Genomic DNA, 25,591 nt, shown 5'->3' with positions numbered 1-25,591 from the left:
AGAGGCCAGCATGGTGCCACGTGGGGTGGGAAGATTAAATGAGGGACAGGACAAGTAGAAGCAAGTTTTGACATCTTCCTTCAAGAAGGCTGCAGGAAGGCCAAGGGAGGTGTGATAGGGAAGGGAAGAAGGGATGGAACTCCCTCCCTGTACTGGGCTAATTTTCTTGTTGGTTTAGGCAGCTATGACTGCTGGGGGGCCCTGGCTTTCTTCTCCAAGGGTTTTTAGTTCTCTGCTAATTAGGGCATTGGAGGAATTGCCATGGTAATTATAGTGTCTAGACTTGGGAGCTACAGAAGGCAGTAAGAGAATATTTAATTGCAGAGCCGAGGAGGCATGAGAAGATGACAAGGTTTTGAGCCTTCCTTGAGAACAATGCTGTACTGAATTGTGCTTCTCGGCATTGCCCTGATAGCATCTGCCGAGGAAAGGGGAGTCTGAGCATTCAGGATGGTCCAAGCTCTGGTTTCTGCTGGAGCGTGACTTAGTGGCAGAATGGAGAGACTAGTGATGGAGTGTGCGCAAAGGGTCCCGGTTCCAACCATCAGCACTAAAAACAGAACAAGGACTGGGATGTAGCTCAGCTGGTGAGCGCTCGCACTGCATGGAAGCTCTGGGTTGGATCCCCAGCACTGTATAGAATGGTGGTGCACTCCCGTAATCCAAGTCCTTGGAGGCAAGAGAATCAAATCCACAGTCATCCTCAGCTACACAGCAAACTGAAGGCCCAGAATGCATAATCTTAAAACAAACAAACAAAAAGCAAAGCCTTCATTTCTGCAGTGGCTCTTCAGGGGTCTGCAGACTGCACAGAAAGCTGTGCTGTGCTGCTGTGGTCTTCGTCCTGTCTGCCTCTGAAGTGTGATTATAAAGGGTGTAGGGGCAGATGCTCTGGGATTTTTTTTTTCCTTTTGAGACGGAGTCTTATTTAGACCAGGTGACCTTGAACTTCTGATCTTCCTGCCTCCACCTCCCAGGTGCTGATATTACAGGCTACAATTCCAGCTTTATGCTTCTCGAATGTTAGGTAGACACTCTCCCAGCTGAGCCACATGCCCAGCTAAAATGCTCTGTAGCCTTGCCTGGTTTGTGTCAAAATGACAAAACAAACAACCCCAAAACAAAAAACCTAACCAGCATGATAAGCAAATCCCAAATTGTTTTTCATAGTGGTTGTATCGTTTTACATTCCATCACTTGTGTGGAGAGTTCCATGTAGACCCTGTATCTCACTTCGGTCATCTATTGGACCCCAGTAGTTTGTTAGCATAGCTTGAATTTGTACTCCACGGCTAATGATGGTGAGCATCTGTCGTAAGCCTTTGACCATTGCTCTAGCTTGTGCAGCTGTCTAACTGTGCTGCTGTGGTGGTTTGAAGGAGAACGGCCTCTACTGGCTCAAATGTTTGATGGTTTGGTTCCCAGTTAGTGAACTGTTTAGGAAGGACTAGGAGGTGTGGCCTTGTTGGAGGATGTGTGTCACTGGGGGTGGGCTCTGGGATTTAAAAGGTCCATGCTAGGCCCAGGCGCTCTCTCTCTCCCTGCTGCCTTTGGATTACAGTATAAAGCTCTCAGCTACTGCTCCAGTGCTATGCCTGTCTGCTTCCTGCCGTGATGGTCATGGACTAACCTTCTGAAGTTGTAAACAAGCCCACAACTAAATGCTTTCTCTTATAAGAGTTGCCTTGGTCATGGTGTCTCTTCACAGCAATAGAACAATAACAAAGACAGTTGCCAAATTAGAGAATTAGGTTGCTTTCCATAAATTTCAAATATGAGACATTTGGCAGATGTATTCATTGCAAATATTTTATCCCAGACTATGGATTGCCTTTCTACTTAATTGATTTATTTTTGTACGTGCAAGTATGTGTATACGTGTATACATGTGTGTTGGCAGAGGCTGCTTGTTCATTCCTGGCTACCCAGACCCTAAATAATCAAACAGAAACTGTATTATTACAACACTTCTTGATCTATTAGCTTACTTATTAGTCTACTTATTGGCTAGCTCTTATATCTTAAATTAATCAATTTCTATTAATCCATGTATCACCATGTGGTTGTGGTCTACCGGTAAGTTTCCGTCCAGTCTCCAGTGTCTGTCTCCTGCAGCAGCTACATGGCTTCTCTCTTTGACTCTGCCTTCTTTCTTCCAGCATTCAGTTTAGTTTTCCCACCTAGCTCTATTGTGCCCTGTCATAGGCCCAAGAGCTTTTTTATTCATTAATCAATAAAAGCAACACATAGACAGAAGGACTTCCTACATCTTCTCCCCTTTTCTGTCTAAATAAAAAGGTTTTAATTTTAACATAGTAAAATTACATATGCAAAACAGTTATCAAGCAAGAATTACAGTTACAATATTTATATCTACTGTATCTTTTATCATAACTAAGGAAAACTATAATTATAAGTATCTATTTTTCAACTCGATCAAGGACTCCAGAAGGATATATTACTTAACTAAACAGGAAATGCATTGTAAATAACTTCCAAAACTCTAGAAATGGCAGAGACAACTCGCTGCCTGTTTAGTCACACCAAGTTCTTCTGTATCATTGAGGTACCCATCTTCAGCCTACAGGCCCATAGTATCCAGCAGACTTTTCCATGAGGCAAGAAATTTCAAAGACACTTCCACCTATATTGGCAGTTTGTCAGCCACTTTCTTCTGTGTCCTGCAGAAGATGAAGTAGGAACCCCAAAGGACTGTCTCACCTTCTTTAGGCAACTTCAGCAGTCATTTTTCTGTGGGTCCTGCATGTCCAGTTCACACAGCTTAACATCAAGCAATCCAGGCAAGAGCAGTTTCTTGCCCAAATGGCTAACCAACTCCATAAGGAGTCTCTTTGATGACCATCTTCCTTTTGAAGTAATTGGTATTTCCAGGAGCAGATGTGTTTCATTTTTATGAAAAGTCCTACATTTTTAAAACATTTTAAATGCCATATTAAAGGTCTTTGAAAGGTTTGAAGAATACCTATCTAACTGAAATATATCTCTATATGTCTAGAAAACCTAGCTATCATAACTACAAGCTTGACTACAATAGATGATTATCTATTAATCTATACTTCTTAATTACACATTACATTTCTAAATGAGCTGTACAAACACAATACCTTAATCAAGAGCAGAAATATACATATAACAAAATTGACCTTAAATTTGTATCAATAAACCAAGATCCATATCAATGCAAAGTATCTATCTCTATAGCACATCTCACTTTAAATGTAAACAAACATTTATAAACAATTATTGAGTGAATTTGGGTGTAGGTTGGCACCAGGTTTATCCTGGATCACCTAGTCTGGTGAATTTCTGGGCAGACCTTGCCTCTGAGCAAGCAAACCACCCAGACATCACACAAACAACCCACATTAAAACCTGGAATTTTTTTTGAAACAGAACACCACTTCTGAAATCATGAAGGAGGTAATCTTCTTAGGACTTTGATTTGTAAGAAATCCATTAAAGTACCTCCCTTTGTTTTCCTCAGATTAAAGGTTAGAGAGATTTCAGTTGCAAAAGATAAATTGGCTAAAAGATGTCTCAGATTGTCTTTGGTTGAGAAATTGTCTCCAGAAATGCAAATCCTTTGTGTGTTTCCTGGGCTTAGCATTTACACAACATATTTCAAGTTTAAAAGCCCTTTACTACCCTTACTAATTACCTCCCAAGGGCTTCAGGGCCCTTAGAAGGAACACTGGAGCAGAGCCAGTACTCAGAGCTGTTAGAGGCACACGTGTCTGTACCAGCCTCGACCTAGCCCCTCAGTTTCCCAACAGTAACCCACTGGGTTTGGTCACCTGAGCCTCCTCAAGCTCTGTAAGGTTTTCTTTTTCCAGACTCGACATTGTCAAGTGCAAGTTACAGAAACACAAAATAGCATTTCTTTCAACCATCTTGCGAACAGTGATACCCTGGTGACAGTTTAATGTTCATCATCAAGTCAGAATCTTTGGGGATCCAGTGAGTACGGACACCTCTGAAAATGCACTAGAGGATCGAGAATGGAAAACCCACAGTCAACAGCGTAGGTTTTAGCAGCCAAGAGTCCCTTCCGCTGTATTTTCAGAGTCAGAGTATTTGACTGAATAAAACTTTCTAAATACCGGTGTCAGTAAACGTTGCAGCTTGTGTCAAATAAATGTATATTCTCCTGAGCTCCTGTGTTCATCATCACGAAGTGCGGTTCTACCACGTTCTCCAAGTTCTTGGAGCATGTACGGTAAGTGTGCGCATGCGCATGGAAAATCAGAACAAAAGCGACCATTCTTCCCTTCTTATTCTGTGTCTTAGACTTGCAAATGTTTTGGTAACACAGTAATTGCCAAGTTCCACATGCGGTTTCGTATCTTGAACTTCAAACTTGTCACCTTAATAGAGTTTGCATTTTTGCATTTAAAAAAAAAAAGCTGGAAAAATGACGTCTGATGAAGTGAGGCAAATAGGAACATTTATGTCGTGACTGCACTCAGAGAGAAAGGCCCGCAGGTGGGGAGCACAGCTCCATCTAGCCATTCTCTGCCTTGGTGTGTTCCTCCGATTTGAGGGCTCTGTAAAGCAGGACGCACACCTCCACTACGTTTGGTGTGGGGTGCCCTCTGCTGGCCACTCTAGGGTGGTGCATCTTTCTGTTCCTTGTAGGAAGAAAGGTGTTGTATGTACCTGTACTTATATTTCTAAGTCTGCCCTTAATGTATAATGAGGGATATAGGAACTGATCCTGGGTCCTTTTTATTTATTCAACAAACATATTAAACAATGTCTCAAGGTGCCTAAAACATGGCTATGGAGCTGACAACAGCAAGAAGCAATCTTCACTTTTAGGGGTCACAGTAGTGGAGCCACAGCAAGGGGGCGGGGTGACCTCCTTAACAAGACTTAGATATTACGGCAAATAAACCAATTCATCAGAGAGACTCGCTCATCGATTCTTTTTAATTTTTCAGATTTATGTGTGTGTGTACATGTCTGGTGTCTGTGCCCTTGTGTGTGTGCAGAGACCCCAGAAGAGGACAGTCAGTCAGATCCCTTGGAGCTGGGGGTACTGGTGTTCGTGGTTTGTCCAGATTCTTACGTGGGTGCCGGGAGCTGAACTTGGTCCTCATGGTTGTATAGCAATTACTGTCTTTAGTCCATTCACTAAGAGGGAAGTCATGGCTGTTGCCTTCTGAGGTAATGGACCTTAGAGAACTATCACCACCACTATTTAACGGTTTTAAACTCATGTAATTCCTGACTCCAGTCTGCTTATCTATCTTCATAACCATAGATAGGTGGGGTTCTCACCCTGCATCAAACATGCTTACCTTTGCGACTGGAGACCATAGAGAAAAACACACCTGGTCACATGCAGAGAACAAGTGTTCGTGGGACATCTAATTTCACTGGGACGTCTGTACTAAAATTCCTCCACCTCAATAAAGCTCAGGGCACATTTGGGAAGAGGAGGGGCTGGAAAGAGTGTGAGAGCCAGAGGACCAGGAAAGCTGCTGTGGGATGGTGTCCCCTAGAAGTGACAGGGAAGCGTCGCCTCAACAAGATGGCTGCCTAACCGATACCTGAAGCAGCGGAACACTAGTAGTCATGTAAACACGAAAGGAGGACATCTCACAGGACCCTCTCCGTGAACAAGGCACTACGGGGAACTGGGGGATGCCGGGAAGTGAGAGAAATAGTCTCCCCGGGGGGAAGAGGTCATGATTTTGGGAGGGAGCCAGGAGGAGTACATGGGAATAGTTGACAAGGAGGGGATGGGAAAAATGATGTAATTACGGATACAGTTTAAAGATTTATTTATTTTATGCATATGGTGCTCTATCTGCATGTACAACTTTATGTCAGAAGAGGGCACCAGATCCCACTATAGATGGTTGTGAACCACTATGTAGTTGCTTGGAATTGAACTCAGATCCTCTGGAAGAACAGCCAGTGCTCTTAACTGCTGAGCCATTTCTCCAGCCCTGATGTAAGTGTATTTTAATTAAATAAATTTATTTAAAAGTTCCTGGTATATAACAGCTGCTCAGGAGAACGTGGTAGAACCGCACTTCGTGATGGTGAACACAGGAGCTCAGGAGAACGTGGTAGAACTGCACTTTGTGATGGTGAACACAGGAGCTTGGGTTCTGGGGCCAGGCTGACTGCGTTTGACTCTTTGCCCTGAGCTTTGTTAGCTGGGTATCTTGTGCAAGGAAGGTTACCTCATTGATGAATTGGGGGTGATGGAAGTACACACATCATAGGTAGATAGTACATGAAAAGTGCTTTGAATACTTATTAGTATTTAGGGTGTAACAAAATTAATTACTTTGTTATCATTCCTTCCAATTTTTGGAGACCCCTGCATCCTTTTAAAGTCCTATATTAAAATGAGGGAGAAGCCTCAGGTAAGTCTTAGGTATAAAACACATTCCCATCAGGCTTGAGAGATGGGTCAGCCGGTAAGAGTATTCACTGCTCTTCCAAAGGACTTAGGCTTCATTGCCAGCACCAGCATTACGTGGCTCACGGCCATGTTTTGGGGATCCAAAGTCCTCTAGTCTTTGTAAGAAGATTTGGTAACTGCTCCTCAGCGTTCATGGTGACAACTGGGCCATCTAAGGGGAAAAAGTATGAAGGTGATGCCAGGCAGGGTTTAACAAACTCATAAGTGGTAACAAGAATCCTGCTGTGAAATTGTGCATGTGCAATTCTGCGTGTTACATAGACTGGGATTCTGACTAGGACGTTCGGGAGATGTTTAGCAAGGGGCCATGATCTATCGTGAACTTGTGAACTTGGAGAGCAGAGGAGGAAGGGAAGGAAACAGATGAGGGGTCAAAGGTGTCGTCACAGGAGAAGGCTGGTTTGTTCACAGGAACGGCAGCTGTCCCGTAGTGTTGCTGTGGAGGCAGAGGCTGGAAGCCGAGGAACAGAGGACTCTGAACACTAAGGAGTTCAGATACCCGCCTCTTCTCGGGTTCAAGGCTGTAGCTTGTCTGATGAAATTCCCGTCAGAACAGGTCCTAGATGTAACTTCTCATTTCCTCCTTGCCCCTGTAGCCTCTGCTTGACTTCAACCCCCATGTCCTTTGTACCTCTGTGCATAAAAAGTCCAGCCCCCATTTCTTCTTAATAGACTTGCTGGTCTGTAATTCATTAACCTGTTATCTGCTGTAAAATATACAGAAGATAAGCTGACATATGGCTTTGTGCAAAGGATTGGGCCCTTAATTGACCCTAATAAAGAGGGAGCCTATCTTATTATTATTATTATGCAAGTAATAACGGCGTAAGATAAGATGCACGGCATGTGGCCAGTGCTCAGAATTTGTTGAATAAATAATAATAAATAAATAATAATGTAAGACTGGCCGAGGACTTCTTGTGGGGTGCAGGGTATGGTGGTTTGAATGAGGATGCCCCCCCCCCATTCATTTGTTTGAATGTTTAGCTCCCAATTGGACTGTTTAGGAGGGAAAACAGGGTGTGGTCTTGTAGGAAGAGGTATGACCTGGGGGTGGGCTTTGAGGTTTCAAAAACTCAGAACAGGCCCAGTTTCCATGCTTCTCGCTTGTGGATCAGATTTAAGCTCTCAGCTACGGCTCCAGCAACATGTTCCGTGCCATGCTGCTGCCCAACTCCCCACCATGATGGCTGTGGGTCCTCCTTCTGAAACCAAGTAAACCCTTAATTAAATAATTTTAAAATAAGTTACCATGGTCATGCTGTCTCTTTACAGCAATGGAAAAGTAACTAAGAGACCAGGTGTGATTCCACATGGCCAGCTGCCTAAGTAAGGCTTTCTAGCTGGGGAAGAAGGGACGGAGAAGAGATATGGATATACTGCTCAAAGTACAAGTCTCAGACTGCATTTAGTAGCTCCTCGCCTGGCCATTTTCTCTTCCAGGGGAAGGAAGGAAAGGGGAGGGGAAGGGGGTGATATAGACACACACACACACACACACACGAGAGAGAGAGAGAGAGAGAGAGAGAGAGAGAGAGAGAGAGAGAGAGAGAGAACACTGATCCAATGTTTATCACTTTTCAGCCATACTAAGGTCTTAGGATCTCAGGTTACAAAATCTTCTTTTGGTAGAAGGTAAATTGGGAGAAAGGGAGAGTTGAGTTTTGCTCAGGAAACACATGTTCTTGACACCAAGGACGCAAAGGCCTTCTAATTGCAAAGGCTTTGAATGAAGAGGGCACAAAGCCACATTAGTTAATGCAGGGAGACAGCACATTAAAGTGTGGTTTTCTAGCAGCTGCTGCTTCCGGAAGTTTGTTAGAACAGACATTCCTGGCCTCCAGCCAGCAGGCCTGACTATGAACCTGTTTTAATAACTTCGGATCGTGTTCAAAGGAATGCTTGAAAAGTACAAGTCTGGAACACGGGAATGAGGTCTGGGAATGTATTCTACAAAAGTAAATTCTGAGTTCTGTTTTGGGGATGCATCAGGCTGCAGATGGTTCCCAGTCGGGGGACTAATACAAAGTCAGGAACCATGAAAAAGCCTAGGGATGTTTGGGGAAGTAGAGTCAGAAACATGACCAACATGGGGAGAGCAGGCTGGAGAGATGGCTTGGTGCTTGCTCCTCTTCTGGAGACCCTGAGTTCTGTTGTACCCAGGTCCTGCAGCTCACGGCCACCCTCAAGCCCAGGGCAGGGGATCTGCTGCCCTCTTCTGGCCTCCAAGGCTGCTTGCACTCATTTGCACTTACACACAAAGCATACTCATAATGTAAAGAGTCTTTATAAAGAAGAGTGGAGAGGGAGGAGGACAGAAAGATGAGGGAGGGAGGAGAGGGAACTATAGGGAGAGATCAGAGGTCAGCAGGAGCCCCCATCTTCTGTTTGCGCTCTATTTTAGGCAGCTTTGACCATATCTACGCCATGCCTTCGTTGTGGGAATGGCATGTTCAGATTTGCATTTAGATCACTTCAGCCTGAGGAGGCTGAGAATAGGTGAGGCTGAAGGGCAGAGAAATTAATTAGGGAGCAGATGTAAGAGTTTCGCAGAGAGATAACGAGTGTCTCAACTCAGGCAGTGGCAGCGGGAGTGGAAAGGATGGGGCAGACAAGACGTTTTAGGCTCAGTATGTGGACTGGAGTGGGAAGCTGGAGGAGCGGTGAGGCTTGAGTGGATGACGTTCAGCCTTCTAGCTGGGATTAGTGGGTGGCTTACGGTGTCATGAACAGATGTAAAAACACAGGAGGATAAACAGGTCTGAGAAGGGAAATTGGGGATTCAGTTCTCAACATGTTCAACCCAGGTGAACAGAAAACATGTGTAGGAGGGAAAGGGGGGGATCAAAAAACGGGTGGAGAACAAGATGAGTCAATGAGGGTGGAGAAGGGACACGGTGAGGAGGAAACAATGGCTCGCTCAGATTTGGGGCTACCATCATACACCTTGTTGGTCTTCCGGTTTTATTTTCTGCTTCCCCAGAACTTGGTTTGGCAGGTGAATTTCCGGCTTCCTATCGAGTAACCAGATCGTTGTCACTACTATTTGCTCTGTAGCAATAAATAAATAAATTAATTAAAACTGTGGTTCAAGTCACATCTAATAGTGTTCGCCATATTGTTCCTGAGTGTATACCTTTGCCTTTTCCCCCCAACACGAATTCCAGAGCGGAATAATTCAGCCCCCCTCGTGTGTGTGTGTGTGTGTGTGTGTGTGATCCTTCGAGCTGTGGACTACTTTCTTCCTGCCAGATCTTTCCCACCTGCCAATTTTCGCAGTTGTTCTACTTACACCCTAGAACTAGGCAGTGGCTAACAGCCTGTCTTGGGTTCGTCTTATGATTGTTTCATATTTGGCAGCCTGCGTTCCTCTGCACGCCCCAGGCTTCCGTGTCTCGAAGGAAGGAACTCCGTAAGTACTTAAATTTTTTCCTCCCGGGGTCGTTTTTTTGGCCAAGAAGCCAAAGGTCGCTATTGTGATTGGCTTAGTCCGCTCAAGAGGAAGGTCGTCCCTCCTGGAACCCCGCCGCTCTTGCCAGGCTCAATCATGGCCGGCCACCCGGAGCCCTTCCAGAAGGCCCCACGCACGCCAGCCTTCCGCGGTCCCTTCCCACCTTCCGTCCGCCTCGCTCCACCGGGGTCAGGACCCGGGGACTCCCGGCAGCGGACTCGCTGGGCCCGTCCCTCTCCAAGATAGCCACGCCCACCGGCCCGCTCCGGCCAATCGGAGGCCGCGCACCCGCGACTGGCAGCGCCCGCCGGCCCCGCCCCTAGCCTCGCTGTGGCCCGCGGCTTCCCGGGAGGCCGGTAGCGCCGCTGTCGGTCGCGCGCGCGCGAGGGGGCCGGTCGCCTCGGAGGGACCCGTCGGGTCGGGGACGCTCGCCGCGGGCCGCACAGCTCAGCGCCGACACGGTCAGCCAGCCCAGTGGCGTCCAGCATGGACTTCGAGGACGGTGAGCGGGCAGACGGGCAGGCGCGCGGGGCGGGCGGGCCTGCGCCGGGGGTCTGTTTACCGCCTCAAGATGGCCGTGTGTGTGGCTTTGTTCTGTGGGCCGCGCGCGCGGCGATGGCGGGCCCGGGCCGGACGCTTCTCGGCCGGGAGCCGCACGCGGGTCCGCGGCCGGCCTGGCGTGGGGGGCGTCCCCCCCCCCCCCCCGCTGCCCACGGGTCGGCCCTGCTGCGAGCTCCGCGGCCTCCGGGCCCCGTCCTCGGGCTGCTCGCCCAGGGCCGCCCGCAACTTCCCGGCCTTGCGCGGAGGGGCGGCCCGGGCCCGCGGGGGCAGCGAGCGGGTGGCGGGTGGAGCCGAACCTCGCACGGGCGGGCTGCCTCGTGCGACGCTTCTCTGTGGGAGACGAATGTCAAGCGTTCCATCAGGGTGGGCTCCGATCTCCTCCGGAGACGGAATCTGCGACGGGGCTGTTTAATAACTCGCCCCGATTTTACCTGCGTGGTAATCGCCTCGCCTGAAACCGTCCCGGGAACCGGTGCACTTTTTAAGGCGGGGGTGGGGCTGGCGTCTGCATGCTGCTTAGGTTGGGATTCTGACACAGCGAGCACCGGATGCCCTTCACGTTCAGGTCGGTGTACAGCAGCCCGGGTGGGACTTCCTGAATAAATAAACGTAAGGATGCTTTTCAGCCCTCCGTCCCTTCCTACTGTCTGGGGCCATGAAGTACAGTTAATCTGACACCATCAAATATGCTCAAGTTTTATAGGCATTAGTGTCAACATAAAGTGGTATATATTGACAGTGTTAGGGAGACATGGGACAGTTTACACTGAGTGTAATCTGGAGCAAGTACTGATTTCTAAATAAAACCGGTTTCTTGTAAGGAAACCTCTGCCTCCACAAAAAAATTAGTCTTTAACATGAATAAGATGTGATCTTAGCTTATGTTGCATTGAATGAGCTTTTGATTTTTGGTTTGCTACAAGCCGTTAAGGCTGTCAGACATAAGTCTAGGAAAGGAGACACAGTCCCCCTTTTTGGTGTACTTTTTCCAGTTGCTTTGAAATAGTTCAGCTCTTCAGAGCAGTGTCCTGCCCTGTTGGTGCTTTAGTGTTGGGCTGGGACTCATTCTGATACAGGTGACTCTAAATTGCAACTATGTGCAGTGGCCAGAGCTGACAGCAAAAGGAAAACTGTATTATGTTTTCATACCATAACAAAGTTTGATGACACTGCCAGCATACGTGGTACCAGAAATTAATCTTGTGGTGTGTGTGTGTGTGTGTGTGTGCGCGTACGTGGTACTAGAAGTTAACCTTGTGGTGTGTGTATGCGCGTACTTGGTACCAGAAGTTAACCTTGTGGTGTGTGTGTGTGTGCCCGCGTGGGAGGAGGACAGTGGGAACAGTAAGTAAGGAAATACATTTTCTATGGAGAGTTGAAAATGAAAGCAAGCATACAGAATTTACCATTTATTATCATAATAAAATAACAAGCAGTGTCAGTGCTAATCTCTGAACTGCTGGCCTCAGCCTCCACTGCTGCAGTCGAATGGGTCTGAATCTGATCCTGTGTTACGTGCCAGGGTTTGGTTATATCCAGAAGCCCTGTATTAAATTCTGCTCCTTCAGGCTTTATTTGTTGAGTTAAATAAAGGCTTTAACATTCTGCCTGGATGGATACAGCCCACACACTTATACATAAATGCATGTGTGTTTTTCAGACACGCTCCTGAAGTATTTGGAGAACAGATTGAGTGGTAAAGCAGACGCTGACCTTGAAACGTTCTCTAAAGCGTCTCCTCCTTTGCTCTGTAGCCCAGGTTGGCCTCGAACTCACCGAGGTCTGCCTGCCTCTGCTTCCCTAGTGCCACCACCACCCAACATCTCTCTCCTTCTTGCATTATTTGATACATAGCCTGCTTTCCTTCTCTGTGTAGACTGGTCCTGGTCCTGGTCCTGGTCCACTCTTTTGGCTGTTACATATGTGGACTGTAAATTAGTTTTTACATTGCCACTAGGCAGTGAAGGACCGATTTGTTTTTCCAAATGGGTATTTGTAATTATTTTTATCCCAGTTTTTTTTTTTTTGGTAATTGAGTTAATGATGTTTAAAAATTGATTGTGAGTAGATGAGTATGATGTTGGATTTTGCTAACATTGCACTAATTCCTTTCTGTTGAATGTCTTCGTAGATTACGTACACTCTGCTTCCAGGAATACTTACCAGGGCTTTAATGGTAAGTATCCTCTTTAATTTCCTTTTAATTGTGTTGAGGGTTCAGATATATTTCCATATATATGAAAGCACAACTATCTTTTGTTTTGTTTTGTTTTGTTTTGTTTTTTGTTTTTCGAGACAGGGTTTCTCTGTGGTTTTGGAGCCTGTCCTGGAACTAGCTCTTGTAGACCAGGCTGGTCTCGAACTCACAGAGATCCGCCTGCCTCTGCCTCCCAAGTGCTGGGATTAAAGGCGTGCACCACCACCGCCCGGCTAAAGCACAACTATCAGTACAAAAAACTAACCTTCTTGCTTCAGATACTGTTTTGACTCTTGATTCATAAATCTCAGTGTTAATGTCGTACTGTTTATAGTGCTTGTTTTTCTGGTGTGTGTGTGTGTTTGTGTGTGTGAATTTGTATGTGTACACTTGCTGGGACTCTCATGAGTACTGTCAAGTATTCCGCCTTGAGTGGTGTCTCCAATTCTGTGTATAGTTTTGAACTTAGGATCAGAAGAAGTTGGGTTACTTTGACTTTGTATCTGTTTTCTTTTATTTAGGATTTTTTTCTTTAAATTTTGACTACATTCTGAATGACTGATGGCAGGACACTGGCTGAATTACTTTTGAGTCAGACATCTGTGTTCACTTACACAGATAGATGAAGTATATTTTGTCTTGATTCTGTGCCACTTTTGTTGGAATGCGTGCTGGCTTTGCTGCTGAGGCCAGTTTTCAGTGACCAAATGAGTGATAGAGAACTGTCCAGAGGAACACATGGAGAATCCTGACTGCCTGTTAATACAAACCTGGTGTTGGCTTGTTATAAGCTGTAATCATAAGAGATGTGTGGATACCATGCCTATTGTTTAGATAGCTATTAGAATTAAAGTCCTGCTATACAAGATGAAAAGCACAGAACAGTTTGGAGGTTAAAACAAAACCAAACCATTAAATGAGAGGCATGAGGGAGTGGTGGTAAATTTCTTTGACTACCAGAGAAATACAAAATCCAACTATTTTACCAAATGTTTAGTCATGAAACTAAAGCAAATGTGCCACCAAAGACTGTGCTATGAAAAGCATTATTTATGTGTATGTGCCTGCTTTTCTATATGTGTACCAGGTATGTGCAGTGCTATTGGAGTTGAGAAGAGGGCATTGGAAACCCTGGAGCTGAGTCACAGGGAGTTGAGTGCAGTTTGGTGTGCTAGGAACCACACCTGGTCCTCCCGTGAGCAGCACTGCTCTGGCTCTCTGCTGCCGAGCTCTCTCTCCAAACCCATTTTTATGCATGTGGTTAATCTATCATCTCTAAAGACGAAGAGACACTTGGGATACTGCTTTGCGAAAAAGGCTGCTGTCGTGTGGAGACTAGGATGTCTTCAGTGAGCGCTGAAGATATGTTTTTGAGAACAGTGACCAGAGGCTTGATTTTGTGTCAATGTTAGGCTAGATTGGAGGCTGGTGAATACATTTGAATGTAGGGAAATGATAATGCTCATTTAAAAAATGTTAATATGTTTCTTGTAGGAAATTAACAGAATGTGGAAGCTATTAATAATGGGTAGAAAATGAATCAAAGATTTTAAAGTGGAGTAAGTAAGGCTAGTGGGTTTTAGAATGATGGAAGGCTTTCCTGGAGAATTAGAGTTTGATTTCTAAAGATACTGTTTGGAATTCAGAATCGCATAAGTCAGTTTATGTCAATACTGATGTAATACAACATCCCTAATATTGCAATTTTATGTTTTTGTACTATAATTCCAGTAGTGATTTTCATTAGAAGATAATGTCATAATTCCCTAGAAACATTTTCTAAGTGAATATTGTATAGGTGGTAGCCTAGACCTCCTGGCGCTTAATTTTCAGCGAAGGGTCCCTGACTCTGTGGGCAGAGTACTTTGAATAAAAGGTACTGGCTTTTACCTCTGGCTAAGGTCCACTACTTGAAAATACTTTGAGGTCCTAGTTGTTTGCATTTTATAAATGAGGAACTTAATTTCAGGGCATTTGACTTCATTTAACAGTACTTTTTAGTTGCTGTGTACCTAGGTAATGTTCTGAGAGTTGGGAACAGAGAATCTGTGAACAGAATCTTTGTGGAACTAATTTCCAGTCTAAAGGGATGAAACATGCAGAAAATAGTTTTAAAAATAACATACTCTGTGTTAGAAGATAAAAATTGTTGGGGAGAAAAGGTAATGCAGGGAGAAGACAGGTTGTTTGCACTGTGATTTTACAGTTGCTAGGTCAAGAAAAAGAACATTTGAGCATAGAATTAAAGGAAGTGAAGATGCCAACTCTGACATAGTCTGGACCAACAATGTAACAGACTTTAGTAAATACTAATAAAAGATTTATGGATTCCAAATGAAGCCCATAATATATTGTTAGCCTTGGGTTTCCTGTTTTACTGAAAGAAAGGCACTGATACAGATTTTTTCCATACCGCGTTGGGAGGATTTTTATTTATTTACAGTGTTTTTCTTATTCATACTCTTCTTAAGTAAAGAGCAGATGGAAAAGTTCTGAGAACACTGAGCTTCAAAGAGAGTACAAAGACTGGTTTGACCAGAACAGATTCTTTTTCCTGAGCAGTGTGAAGATAAGGCTAGAGAGGTGAGGTATAGCCAGAAGGCGTTGAAAAATCAAAGGCGATCTGTTTATGTATAAGAATCAACGAAAATGAAGACCTGGAAGAGGTGTTTAGTGAGCACTGCAGATACAGCGGAAAAGCCTTCCTGGGAAAGGAGCAGTGGAAACGTGGGTGTCCGTTGTTGGAACAGCAAGGAGCCTTGTGAGTGGAGTGGGAGATGAGGTTGTAAGGTAGTCGGGGTTCAGTGGTGACGGGGCAGAGCGTAGATGCTTTCTCTACTTGGGCACTATTGACACTTTGGATTAGTTATTATTTTTATTGTAGGGTAATGTGTGTTTGTGTCTGTCTGTGTCCTTCCCTGTTTGTGTCTATCCGTCTGTCTGTTCTGTGCGTTCACTGCAGAATGTTAGTAGCATCCTTGATCCCTGTGTGGTAGATGTCAGTAGCACCTCCTGCCTAGTTGTAACAACTAGAATTTTTTATTACAGACATTTCAGTGTTGATTGGTGGGTTGTAGGAAGGAGGGAGGTGGTGTGGGAGAGTTGTTTCTGGTTAAGAGCTAGTTGGGGCTGGGGAGATGGCTCAGTGGGTAAGGGCACTTGTTGTGTAAGCATGAGCATGAGGGGTTTGAATACCCGTCACCAAGTAAAAACCACACACAGAAAAAAAAAAAAAAAAGCCGGGCGATGGTGGCGCACGCCTTTAATCCCAGCACTTGGGAGGCAGAGGCAGGCGGATCTCTGTGAGTTCGAGACCAGCCTGGTCTACAGAGCTAGTTCCAGGACAGGCTCCAAAGCCACAGAGAAACCCTGTCTCGAAAAAACCAAAAAAAAAAAAAAAAAAAAAAAAAAACCACACACAGCTTTTTACAGGTGTGCATGCATCTGTAATTCTAGTGCTATGTGGGGTGGAGATAGGATCGCTGTGACTTGTTGACTGCCAGCCTAGCTCCAAAGTTTACTGAGAGATCTTGTCTCAAGGAAATGAAGCAAAGACTGATAGAGTAGAACATTTGACTTTCTTTTCTGCTGTCCGTATGTGTGCACACACTCACAGGCACACAGAAAGAGAGAGAGAGAGCGAACCATTAACAAAGGATCATACAGGTTATTTTAAGGCTTTAGCTTTTAAGTTGGCATAAGGTGGGAAGCCATCATTGGGCATGATTTGCCTTATATTGTAACAGTTATTCTGGCTTTTATCTTTAGAATAAACAGAAGGGAAGTAGAAATGGAAGTAGGAAAACCAATTAGACTTTGGAGTAATCTAGGTGAAGGTCATGGTAGTTGGCAGTACTGTGGGTGCAGGAACATGAGAAGTAGTTATGTGCACACGACTGGGTAGTGGTTTGGGTTTTCGAGACAAGAGTTTCTGTGTAGCTTTGGAGCCTGGCCTGGAACTCACTCTGTAGACAGTCTGGTCTTGAACTCACAGAGATCTGCCTGCCTCTGCCTCCTGAGTGCTTGGATTAAAGGTGTGTGCCACCACTGCCCGGCTGCTAGGTATTTTGACCACAGTTTTTGTCAGCTACCACAGCTCAGCATATTTTTTGTAATAGTGATTCAACTAAATAGACTTGACTCAAATTACTGGGGCAGATTTGTTCTTGTGAATAAATTTTTCACTTAATAGTAACGAAATAATGTCCTTGTATTTACATTTAAAAATGATTTTAAAATTCATTTTGGCAACCTGGGAGAAAAATTATCCAGAAAACTTATTTCCCTGTAAGTACACTGATAATGTTGGTAGACCCTCTGTCTTTGACCAGTTGTAGTGTGTGCACAGTAAGTGGGAAGTGCTGAGACAGAAAAGCTGTGCTGGTGTTCTGCACAGGGTCAGGTCTTTGTGAGTCAGTAGAGACGCTGACACAAGCCACCACTAACTCAGAGACTAGCAGAAATAACTAAACCTTCACTTCTGTATGTGGCTAAAGTTAATGCTGAGGTTACTTTTTATGTGAGGTCTTGCAGGGAATTTAATATTGATGTTATTTTTATACTCTGTATGAGAGGTACAGGCAGATGCTGCAGCAAATACCTTGTGATTTCAAGCAGATGACTGACTCTGCATTAATGACTTATACAGACTTTCCAAATAGTGACAGGTTTTAGTGTACAATATAAGAGCCATACGAATGCCACCAGCTGCTTAGAAAGCCTTCTAAGTGTTGGAGAGCTGTCAGGTTGACAGTGATAGATAAAAGTTTTTAAGAGTTTTGATTTTTTCAGTTTCAAGTATGAATTTTGTTGTTAGCAGCAAATAGTTTTTTTTCTTCGTAGCAACAGTTTCAATGCATATGTGAGAAAATGTTTGCTAAGTGTCCATGTCTGAAAACCATGGGTTTGTAAAATGTATTTTATTCTTTGATAATTTCATACATGATGCAAATGTCTTACTATTATAGTCACCCCATTATCCTTTCTATTTCTTCTGTTCTCTGTGTGCCTCTTCTTCCCAAATTCCCCTTCTATTTTCATGTATGTCTTCTGTGACCCATTATGATCAGCCTTTAATGGCCGGTAGTTCCTCAGCCTGCTGATGGTGCTTCCTGAGCTCATCTCCAGCATGGCGGACTGTGGATATGTTCAGTTGTGTGCAGTCAGCACAGCTGCTGTGAGTTGATGAGTGTAGCTGCCAGGTACAGACAGCTCTTCTTCCAGCACTCTTCCTCCTGCCGCACTGTCTTCCACAGTGGTCCCTGAGCCCTGGAGGGAATCATACTGAAGTCTTTTATAGAGTTGGACACTCAACAGTTGTTTTTGCTCAGTCCTTTGACCAGTTACGGATCTCTCCACTGTAAAGAAGCTTCTCTGACCAAGGCTGTAAGAGAAGCAGTATTGTATGACTATAAACATAAATATTTAGACGGGGTATGCACCAAGTCCCTTTAATAAAACCACAGGCAGGGATAGGATCCTAGGGCCTGTTACCTCCCCACTCATGGGCTTTTGACCAAGTTTATAGGACCATGAAAACCATAGTTTTTGTCTTCCAGTTTTCCTATTGAAAAGTGCTCTTTATAAAAAGTAGTTAGAGTCATAAAGCAAACATGGTACAGTGACTTTTCTTGGAGAGAACTGTGATTCTTTGGTATGTAGCACAATTGCTTTGTGTGCATTTTCTGTTTCATTACATTGAGTAACAAAAAGATGTAATTGAATCAAAGGCCAGGACTTAAAATTATTAATTACTCTGTGTAATGGGCGTAATAACCAGACTAGCTTAATATGAAACAGCAAATTTTAATGAGGGAATAGCTTACAGCACCAGGGATCCAGCGATGAGCAGGAAATACAAAAAAGAGAGCTGCGGGGCTCACGCTGGCCAGATTTATACATAAACATTAGCCCGAGGCGAAGACGCCCCCAAAATGGGCAGGGCTAACCCTACAACTCTGTCAAGGGTATTCTAAAGCAAAGGTAATATAAAAATTGGTTGTTTTTCATTGGGTGTTTGATATTAATATAACGACTGCTAGATTAGTCTGGTGCTTCATAGTTCCTTGATTTGTACTGAAATGCTAGTTATCCATAATGTTTGTATACTTCTAGTGTGTGTGCTGTGAAAACAGAAATAATATCCTTGTTATTTATAGAAATAGTTTTGGTCTCATGGATCTCAGAACTGTCTGGTCAGCAAACCATTGTATGATAACTGCTCCTCTAAGAGGCATTAAGAATTAGACATTTAAGATGAAGCCACAGCAGCACACTATTGTGCTTCTGTATAAAGTCTACAGGTTCTGTAAATAGAAGAAAAATGACTACCAGTGAAAGTTTTCTTGCATAGTTTAGTAATTGAAATAAATGTGAAAAATTAAAAGATTCCAAGTAGTTACTTGAATTGGAATAAAAAAATGACTGTTTTTATGTAGAAAAAAAATAACAGGAGATTAGCTAGGAGAATACTTACATGATTCTGGGAAACCCATTTTCTCTTGTGAACTTGAGTTTGCAAATCTAAAAAGTGAAAAGATTAATTTTGACTAAGGTCACTTTCAGGCTTAAAAGGCAAAGTTATGAGTAGTATTTATGTAAAGTTTCACCATCTTTGTTCAGACTAGAAACATTAAATGATTGTAAGTACAATTGTTGTATTTATAATAAAAATGTGGGATGAATGGTAATGAGGCATTTTAAGGGATTTTATAGAAAACATTTAAATACTCATCTTTATACTCACCAATTTTATGACCTTCAGTTTTCTAGTATAAGTTTGTATACTCCTACACTAGAATTTTTTAGTGTTTGTGTTATGAAAATTCACACTCATTTCTTTTATTCAAAAGATTTGAGAATTGAAGTGTTTGTTGGGGCTGTGTTATTCTCAGGTACAGGACCAAAGATTGGTCTTAGTTTGTGGTGTTACTTCTTAGAGTATCTGTATCAGCTGAATGTTTCTAGTTGAAAATATAGTTGAGTTTTTAGACATTTTGGGAGCAACTAGTACAAAAAACAAGTGTAGTATATTTACATTATAGTATACTTAGGGCAAAAAATACCTCTTGATATTTATTAAATGCTGACTTTTTGAGCCTAGTAGTTATACATAAAGCTATATATTATCTTTTTTTGTGTGGTAGTGCTAAGTTTATCATTTTGTTATTTTTTATATTTAATATTGAGTTAAATGTTAGTGCAAATTATTGCATTAGATGATTTGTATGAATATATTGTATTTAATAAAAAATTTTGTGAAGAAAATGGTTTATTTTACTCATAATCTCTTATTGACTCTTTTAGGAATGGATCGTGATTATGGCCCTGGATCTTATGGAGGTCTGACATTCCAGGATATTTATCTAAAATTTCTTCTTTTGAGTGCCAGTAAAGGTGAGCATCATTTAATTTTTTTTTTTTTAAACTCTTATAGGGCTGGATCGTGACTATGGCCATGGATCCTATGGGGGTCAAAGATCCATGGATTCCTACCTAAACCAGTCCTATGGCATGGACAATCACAGTGGTGGTGGTGGGGGTAGCAGGTAAATTGCTTCATCACTTGGCCAAATAATTAGAACTATAAGATTCTGGATGTATTAAGTATTCCTTAGGCTTTTATGATACTTTGCTTTTTTGAACTCTGTTGTTTGGTATTGAATCACCTTAAATATTTAAAGATGCTAATTAATGGGCATAACAATTTTCTTAGTCACATTGGCAGACATTATTTTCGGAGGACATTATTTATCTTTTATTTTAGTGTCATAGAATAAGACATTCTTTAACAGCGGACACTTTAAAAAGAAAAAGTTTCTTTTATTTTTAATTTCTTATCAGTCAAAATGTCCTGTTCAAAATGTTATTGGAAATATTTATTTGTGAATTATTTTTCTTAATTGTTGAAAAGAATTTTTTTCTAATGTGGGCACTGTGTAACTACTGAATAGTCTGCCTAGAGTGGCTTTAACTGAACAGGCTAGCGGCTTTCAGTTTCTAAGACACATTTAAGATATTTTCACTTAAGTTTACTTTTAAAGCAAGTTTGAAGAGCATATTGTAATAGTAGAAGTGTTTTTAAAATCGTGTCCAGGTTGTTTACTGGCAGCTGCTGCTTACATCCAGACACCGTGCTTAACAATTAGGGCACCTTGAACTACAGTCTAGACTATTCCTAGTTTACTGTTGATATTCTTTGAGACTTACACTAATTAAACAACTACAGGTCTTAGGACTGATCATGTTTAATAACCTTAAGGGGGGGTCCTGTTTTTTGAGCTATAAAACTTCCTTTTAAATACAAAGTAAACGAGTTAGACATTTGAGATCATTGTCCTTCATAAACTGAAGGATCTGGGTTCCTTATGATGGACTTGAGGATGCTTGTTTTCTTTGTCTCTGTGGTTTACAGTAGAGTACAGTCACGAGAATGACAGTCACAAGAACGAACAGTTCATTACTGTCCTTACGTAGTGCTTTGAAATGTGCAGTTGGGAGGAATAGAATATGGCTAGTAGTATCTTCTATTGAGCGACCTGTAAATCACTGACTAATGTAACATCATTAAATGATTTAGTTTATCAATTATTGCCCTCTTACATTGTGTGTTGTGCATAAACTATTTCTGTAGTTATCATTCATCTCTTGCGTAATTGTGAGCTTTTTAAAAACTGTTGTAAGATAATAAGCAATTCTGTAACCCATGTTTTGGATTTGTGATAAGTAAAATGTTTTGTTTTTTTTCTGTTGAGACAGTGTGCTTACCTTTTAGAGTAGTTTTAATGTGATAATTTCCTGATAGGAAATGCTTTTTCAAATAATTGAAGGCCTTATAAAATGCATTCTTTCTCATCTGCTTTGAATATTCATATGTAGAGGGTACATGTTGGTGGTCTTTTACTTTTATGTTCTATTTTACATGTTTATTCTTCTAGATTTGTTAGATTTGCTAGTCTATCAGAGTATTTAAGGATTGGCCTTGGCTGAAGTTTGGCAGAATGCCAAACTTTATAACCTAATTCCTCAGCTTTGATTACTATAGGCAGTTTTGTGATATAGATTATTGAGGCGCAAAGGATCACTCAGTATCACAAAGACCCCTCTCCCATCTATGCAGTCTTTGTGTCCCTAAAAAACCAAAATGTTGTAAATGCTTTATAATTGTCATTATTAGGGAAGAATTAAAAAAAAAACTTTAATTAGTTGGTGAACTTTAGCAAATAACCTTTTCTAAGACTAGGGCTGGGCTTTAATTATTAGACAGACAAATTAAAATAAAATAGAAAAGCTGCTAAAAAGCAGAGTTTAAAGCTAAGGTTAACTGAACTCAATTTATATTTAGAACTGACTCAGATAGCTTTCTGTCTGGTCTCATGTTGGACTGCCCAGCCCTAATCAAGTGTGAGCAGAAGTGCAGCTGTGCAAACCACTCTGGTGTAAATGAATTTTAGTTGATAAATGTCATCTGATAACTTGTCTTTTGAATTGTCTAACATTAGTAAGCTTACTTTTGTTTTTTCCCTCACTGTGCAACTTTTCCAGGTTTGGACCTTATGAGTCTTACGACTCCAGGTCTTCTCTGGGTGGGCGAGATCTGTACAGATCTGGCTATGGTTTTAATGAACCCGAACAAAGCCGCTTCGGAGGTAGTTATGGTGGTCGATTTGAGAGCTCCTACCGGAATAGCCTTGACTCTTTCGGAGGTAGAAACCAGGGCGGGTCTAGCTGGGAAGAACCTTACTCCCGTTCAAAATTGAGGCCTGGGTTTATGGAGGACAGAGGAAGAGAGAATTACTCTTCCTACAGCAGTTTTTCTTCACCCCATATGAAGCCTGCACCTGTAGGCTCTCGGGGGAGAGGAACGCCTGCTTATCCTGAAAGTACGTTTGGAAGCAGAAACTATGATGCTTTTGGAGGACCATCAACAGGCAGAGGCCGAGGCCGAGGAGTAAGTACAACAGAATCTTTTCAGATTCTTTTCAATAGTCACTCTTTTAAACCCTTTCAAGACCATGGTTTTCAATGAGAACGAACACTGTTTGTCCCAGTGTGTTTTAAGCGGAGGCTGAGTCATAAAGTTTTAGGTTGGCTGCAAAAGTTTTCCAGCACTTCAGAAAATAAGTTGCAGTGTGAGATGATTACTCATGAAGTTATGGCAAATCTCCCTTTATGAAAAAGGTGAGGATATTAGGTTTGGTCTAAAAGGGGTTAAAAGGAGTTGCGTTTTTTCTTGTAAACACTAGCAGTTTTGCTGGTGAGATAGCTGTTGGATTATTGTAAAAGGTAACTGAACCTTTTTTGAGTTTTGAGTAGGTTAAAGGTGCAATGTATAATAAAACTTTACCCTTTGTTAGTAAACTCTAGCAAGTAGAATCCCTTCAGAGTTCATGTTTCCTGTTAAACACACTAGAGATCAAAAGCCAGTGGTAGCTCAGGGCAGCTTAGCCATGTTTGCGTGGTGAAGAAGTTGATATGTGTAACAGACGGTAGAGTGATTTGTGATCAGTAGTAGTTTTTTGCTAACTTGTTCTCTTATTGTATGTCCTGTTGGTGATTGTTTCATTTCCCCTAACTCTATTGAGAAAGAATCTCTTATTTGTATATATGTTTACAGTTGCTTCCTAGGAAGTGATACTTTGCAAGTTATTGCCTAACTGGATAAATATGTTGGTCCATAGATGTTTAATTTCAAGGATATACTTTGTAGCAGTTATGCTCGTGGTCTTGGGTAACTTGATAAATTTTTACCTAGTTAGGGTGTATAGATTACAGGATTATGTAGTTTGGTCATATAAATACCATTGTATATTTATATTTTTGTAATATAAGATTTTTTTTCAAAATCAGTTGTGTTTATTATTCTCCTTGTAGAAGAAAGTATTCTGATAAAAACTGTAGTAGGGCACGTGTTTTTGACTGTTCATTAGCCTTTGGTCATCAGTGTAGTTTGTCTTATTTGTGTAGAAATTTTGTATTTTTAGTAGTCACTCTTTATTTACTTAAAATGCATTGCACCTTTAATATTCATAATGAAGATTTTCTGATGTGTCCATATAAATTACATGGAGACAGTTATGCAAATCTCCTAGGTTAGATAGATATTTGTAATCAAATGTGTAAGCAGCAGTGTTGGTCCACCATACTTGATGATTGCAGGTTAATTAAAAGTAGCTGGAGTCGTAGGCTTTGGGTTTTGAAATTGAAAATACATTCTAGTTTGAAAATTTGAAAACCCATTTAACCTCTTCCATGCTGTGTAATCGTTTGGGCAAACGATTTTTTTCCTAATGAGGATTCAGGTATCAATTTTGTTTTCTTGATATAAAGCTGAGTATTCCTGTACTTTCTATTTACCATTCTATACTAAGTGGAGTTCTCTTTCTTTCCTTCTGTTAGCCAAGTAGACGAACCAGTAGACTCTTCTTAACCTTCCTTGTACAATTCCCACTGGGTCCTTCTCTTCAGATTATTCCTCAGTCTTTACCTTCTGAAAGAAAGATTAGCAGAGTATATTTCTGTGACTATGACCTCTTGGTGTAGTGGACTTTGTTAATGACAGGAGAAGAGGAAGGGACACAGAGTCTGAACTTGCTTCTGGGGTGTGGGGTATCACCTGCTCTTGAGGTGCGAATGCGAGTGGAACGGCAGGTACAGTTCTCTGAAGTGTGTCCTGGAAGGCGCTGCATGGGTGTGCTGGAACTCTCCTCTCCATACTAATGCTCCATCTCGCTGCTCATCCCATTCCCAACAGGGAGAACCCAAATCATTTCTGCATCCTTTTTACTTTACACCACAAATATGATCGTCTTTGTGTATCTTAGTTTTAAGCAAGGTTTTAGTAGAATAAAAGATTTCTTTTAAGGTCTTTGATGGGAAAACATCAAGTAGGAACTCTGAAGAGGAGTTGTCAGAGCTGTACAAGTGGTGACCCTCTGACAGGCATATGGTGTTGTTTATGGTCTCACATAATTCTGAATTGTAACAATTAAAAAATAGGACCTAGCCACCTCTGTAATACTGGGAATACTAATGCATTTGATTTGAGTTCATGTAATAATTTATACATTTTTATATGTGCTTTCTCAGAGAGAACATGTAAAATTCAGTTAAGTTCCTCAGAATTTTCAGGTGAAAACTAGTAACTAGATGACAAAAATTTATATTAATCCATATTTTATATTGTTATGCTAATGTTTCTTGATTTCACAAATTTACAGCATATGGGTGATTTTGGAACCATTCATAGACCTGGAATTATTGTTGACTATCAAAACAAATCTACCAGTGTGCCGATTGCTACTACAAGAGGAATAAAAAGAAAAATGATGCAAATATTTAATAAGCCCGGGGGAACCTTTATCAAGAAACCTAAGCTAGCAAAACCTATGGAGAAGATGAACCTCAGCAAATCACCTGGTAAGTAAAAGACTGTTGACTGTGGCTCAGGGCACTTTACATTATAGAGCACGTGGTTTAGGATGCTTTAGTGTTCATATAGAAAAGTGCATAGTATCCCCTTATGTAGTTATTAGTCAGTTGTTATGTTCAAATGTATTTCTATATGTATATATGGATGTATGTGTATGATGTATGTATATGGGCACGTGCATGCCACAGCATGCCTGTGGAAGGTCAGAGCAACTTGAGGGAGTTACTGCTGTCATTCTACCTTATAGGTTCCAGGATTGAACTCAGGTCGTCAGGCTCAGTGGCAGGTGCCCTTCCTTGCTGATCTTGCTTGCCAAGTCCCCAAATGTACTTTTTTTTTCTTTTAAAAAGATTTATTTATTATGTATACAACACTCTGCTTCCATGTATGCCTGCACACCAGAAGAGGGTACCAGATCTCATTGTAGATGGCTATGAGCCACCATGTGGTTGCTGGGAATTGAACTCAGGACCTCTGGAAGAGCAGTCAGTG

At 42.1% G+C, this 25,591-nt stretch overlaps 1 protein-coding gene across 2 annotated transcripts in view; it reads left to right on the top strand.

Moving 5' to 3' along the window:
• The first annotated feature begins 10,271 nt into the window (after window positions 1-10,271).
• Window positions 10,272-25,591, top strand: part of Znf326 (zinc finger protein 326) — a 47,783-nt gene continuing 32,463 nt past the window's right edge. The window contains exons 1-6 of one of the 2 annotated variants that reach the window (XM_057772651.1): window positions 10,272-10,413; window positions 12,604-12,648; window positions 19,975-20,010; window positions 20,105-20,216; window positions 22,213-22,618; window positions 24,888-25,086. In XM_057772651.1, the coding sequence (XP_057628634.1) occupies window positions 10,398-10,413; window positions 12,604-12,648; window positions 19,975-20,010; window positions 20,105-20,216; window positions 22,213-22,618; window positions 24,888-25,086 (814 nt within the window). In that variant the 5' untranslated portion in view covers window positions 10,272-10,397. Of the gene's footprint in view, window positions 10,414-11,018; window positions 11,038-12,603; window positions 12,649-19,974; window positions 20,011-20,104; window positions 20,217-22,212; window positions 22,619-24,887; window positions 25,087-25,591 lie in introns of those variants that run through there. The other variant, XM_057772652.1, reaches the window with a different exon arrangement.

Source organism: Chionomys nivalis, chromosome 6 (assembly GCF_950005125.1).
Source record: "Chionomys nivalis chromosome 6, mChiNiv1.1, whole genome shotgun sequence".
Lineage (NCBI taxonomy): Eukaryota > Metazoa > Chordata > Mammalia > Rodentia > Cricetidae > Chionomys > Chionomys nivalis.
The sequence above is the reverse complement of the archived record's forward strand: the minus strand, read 5'-3'. Positions and strand labels throughout refer to the sequence as shown.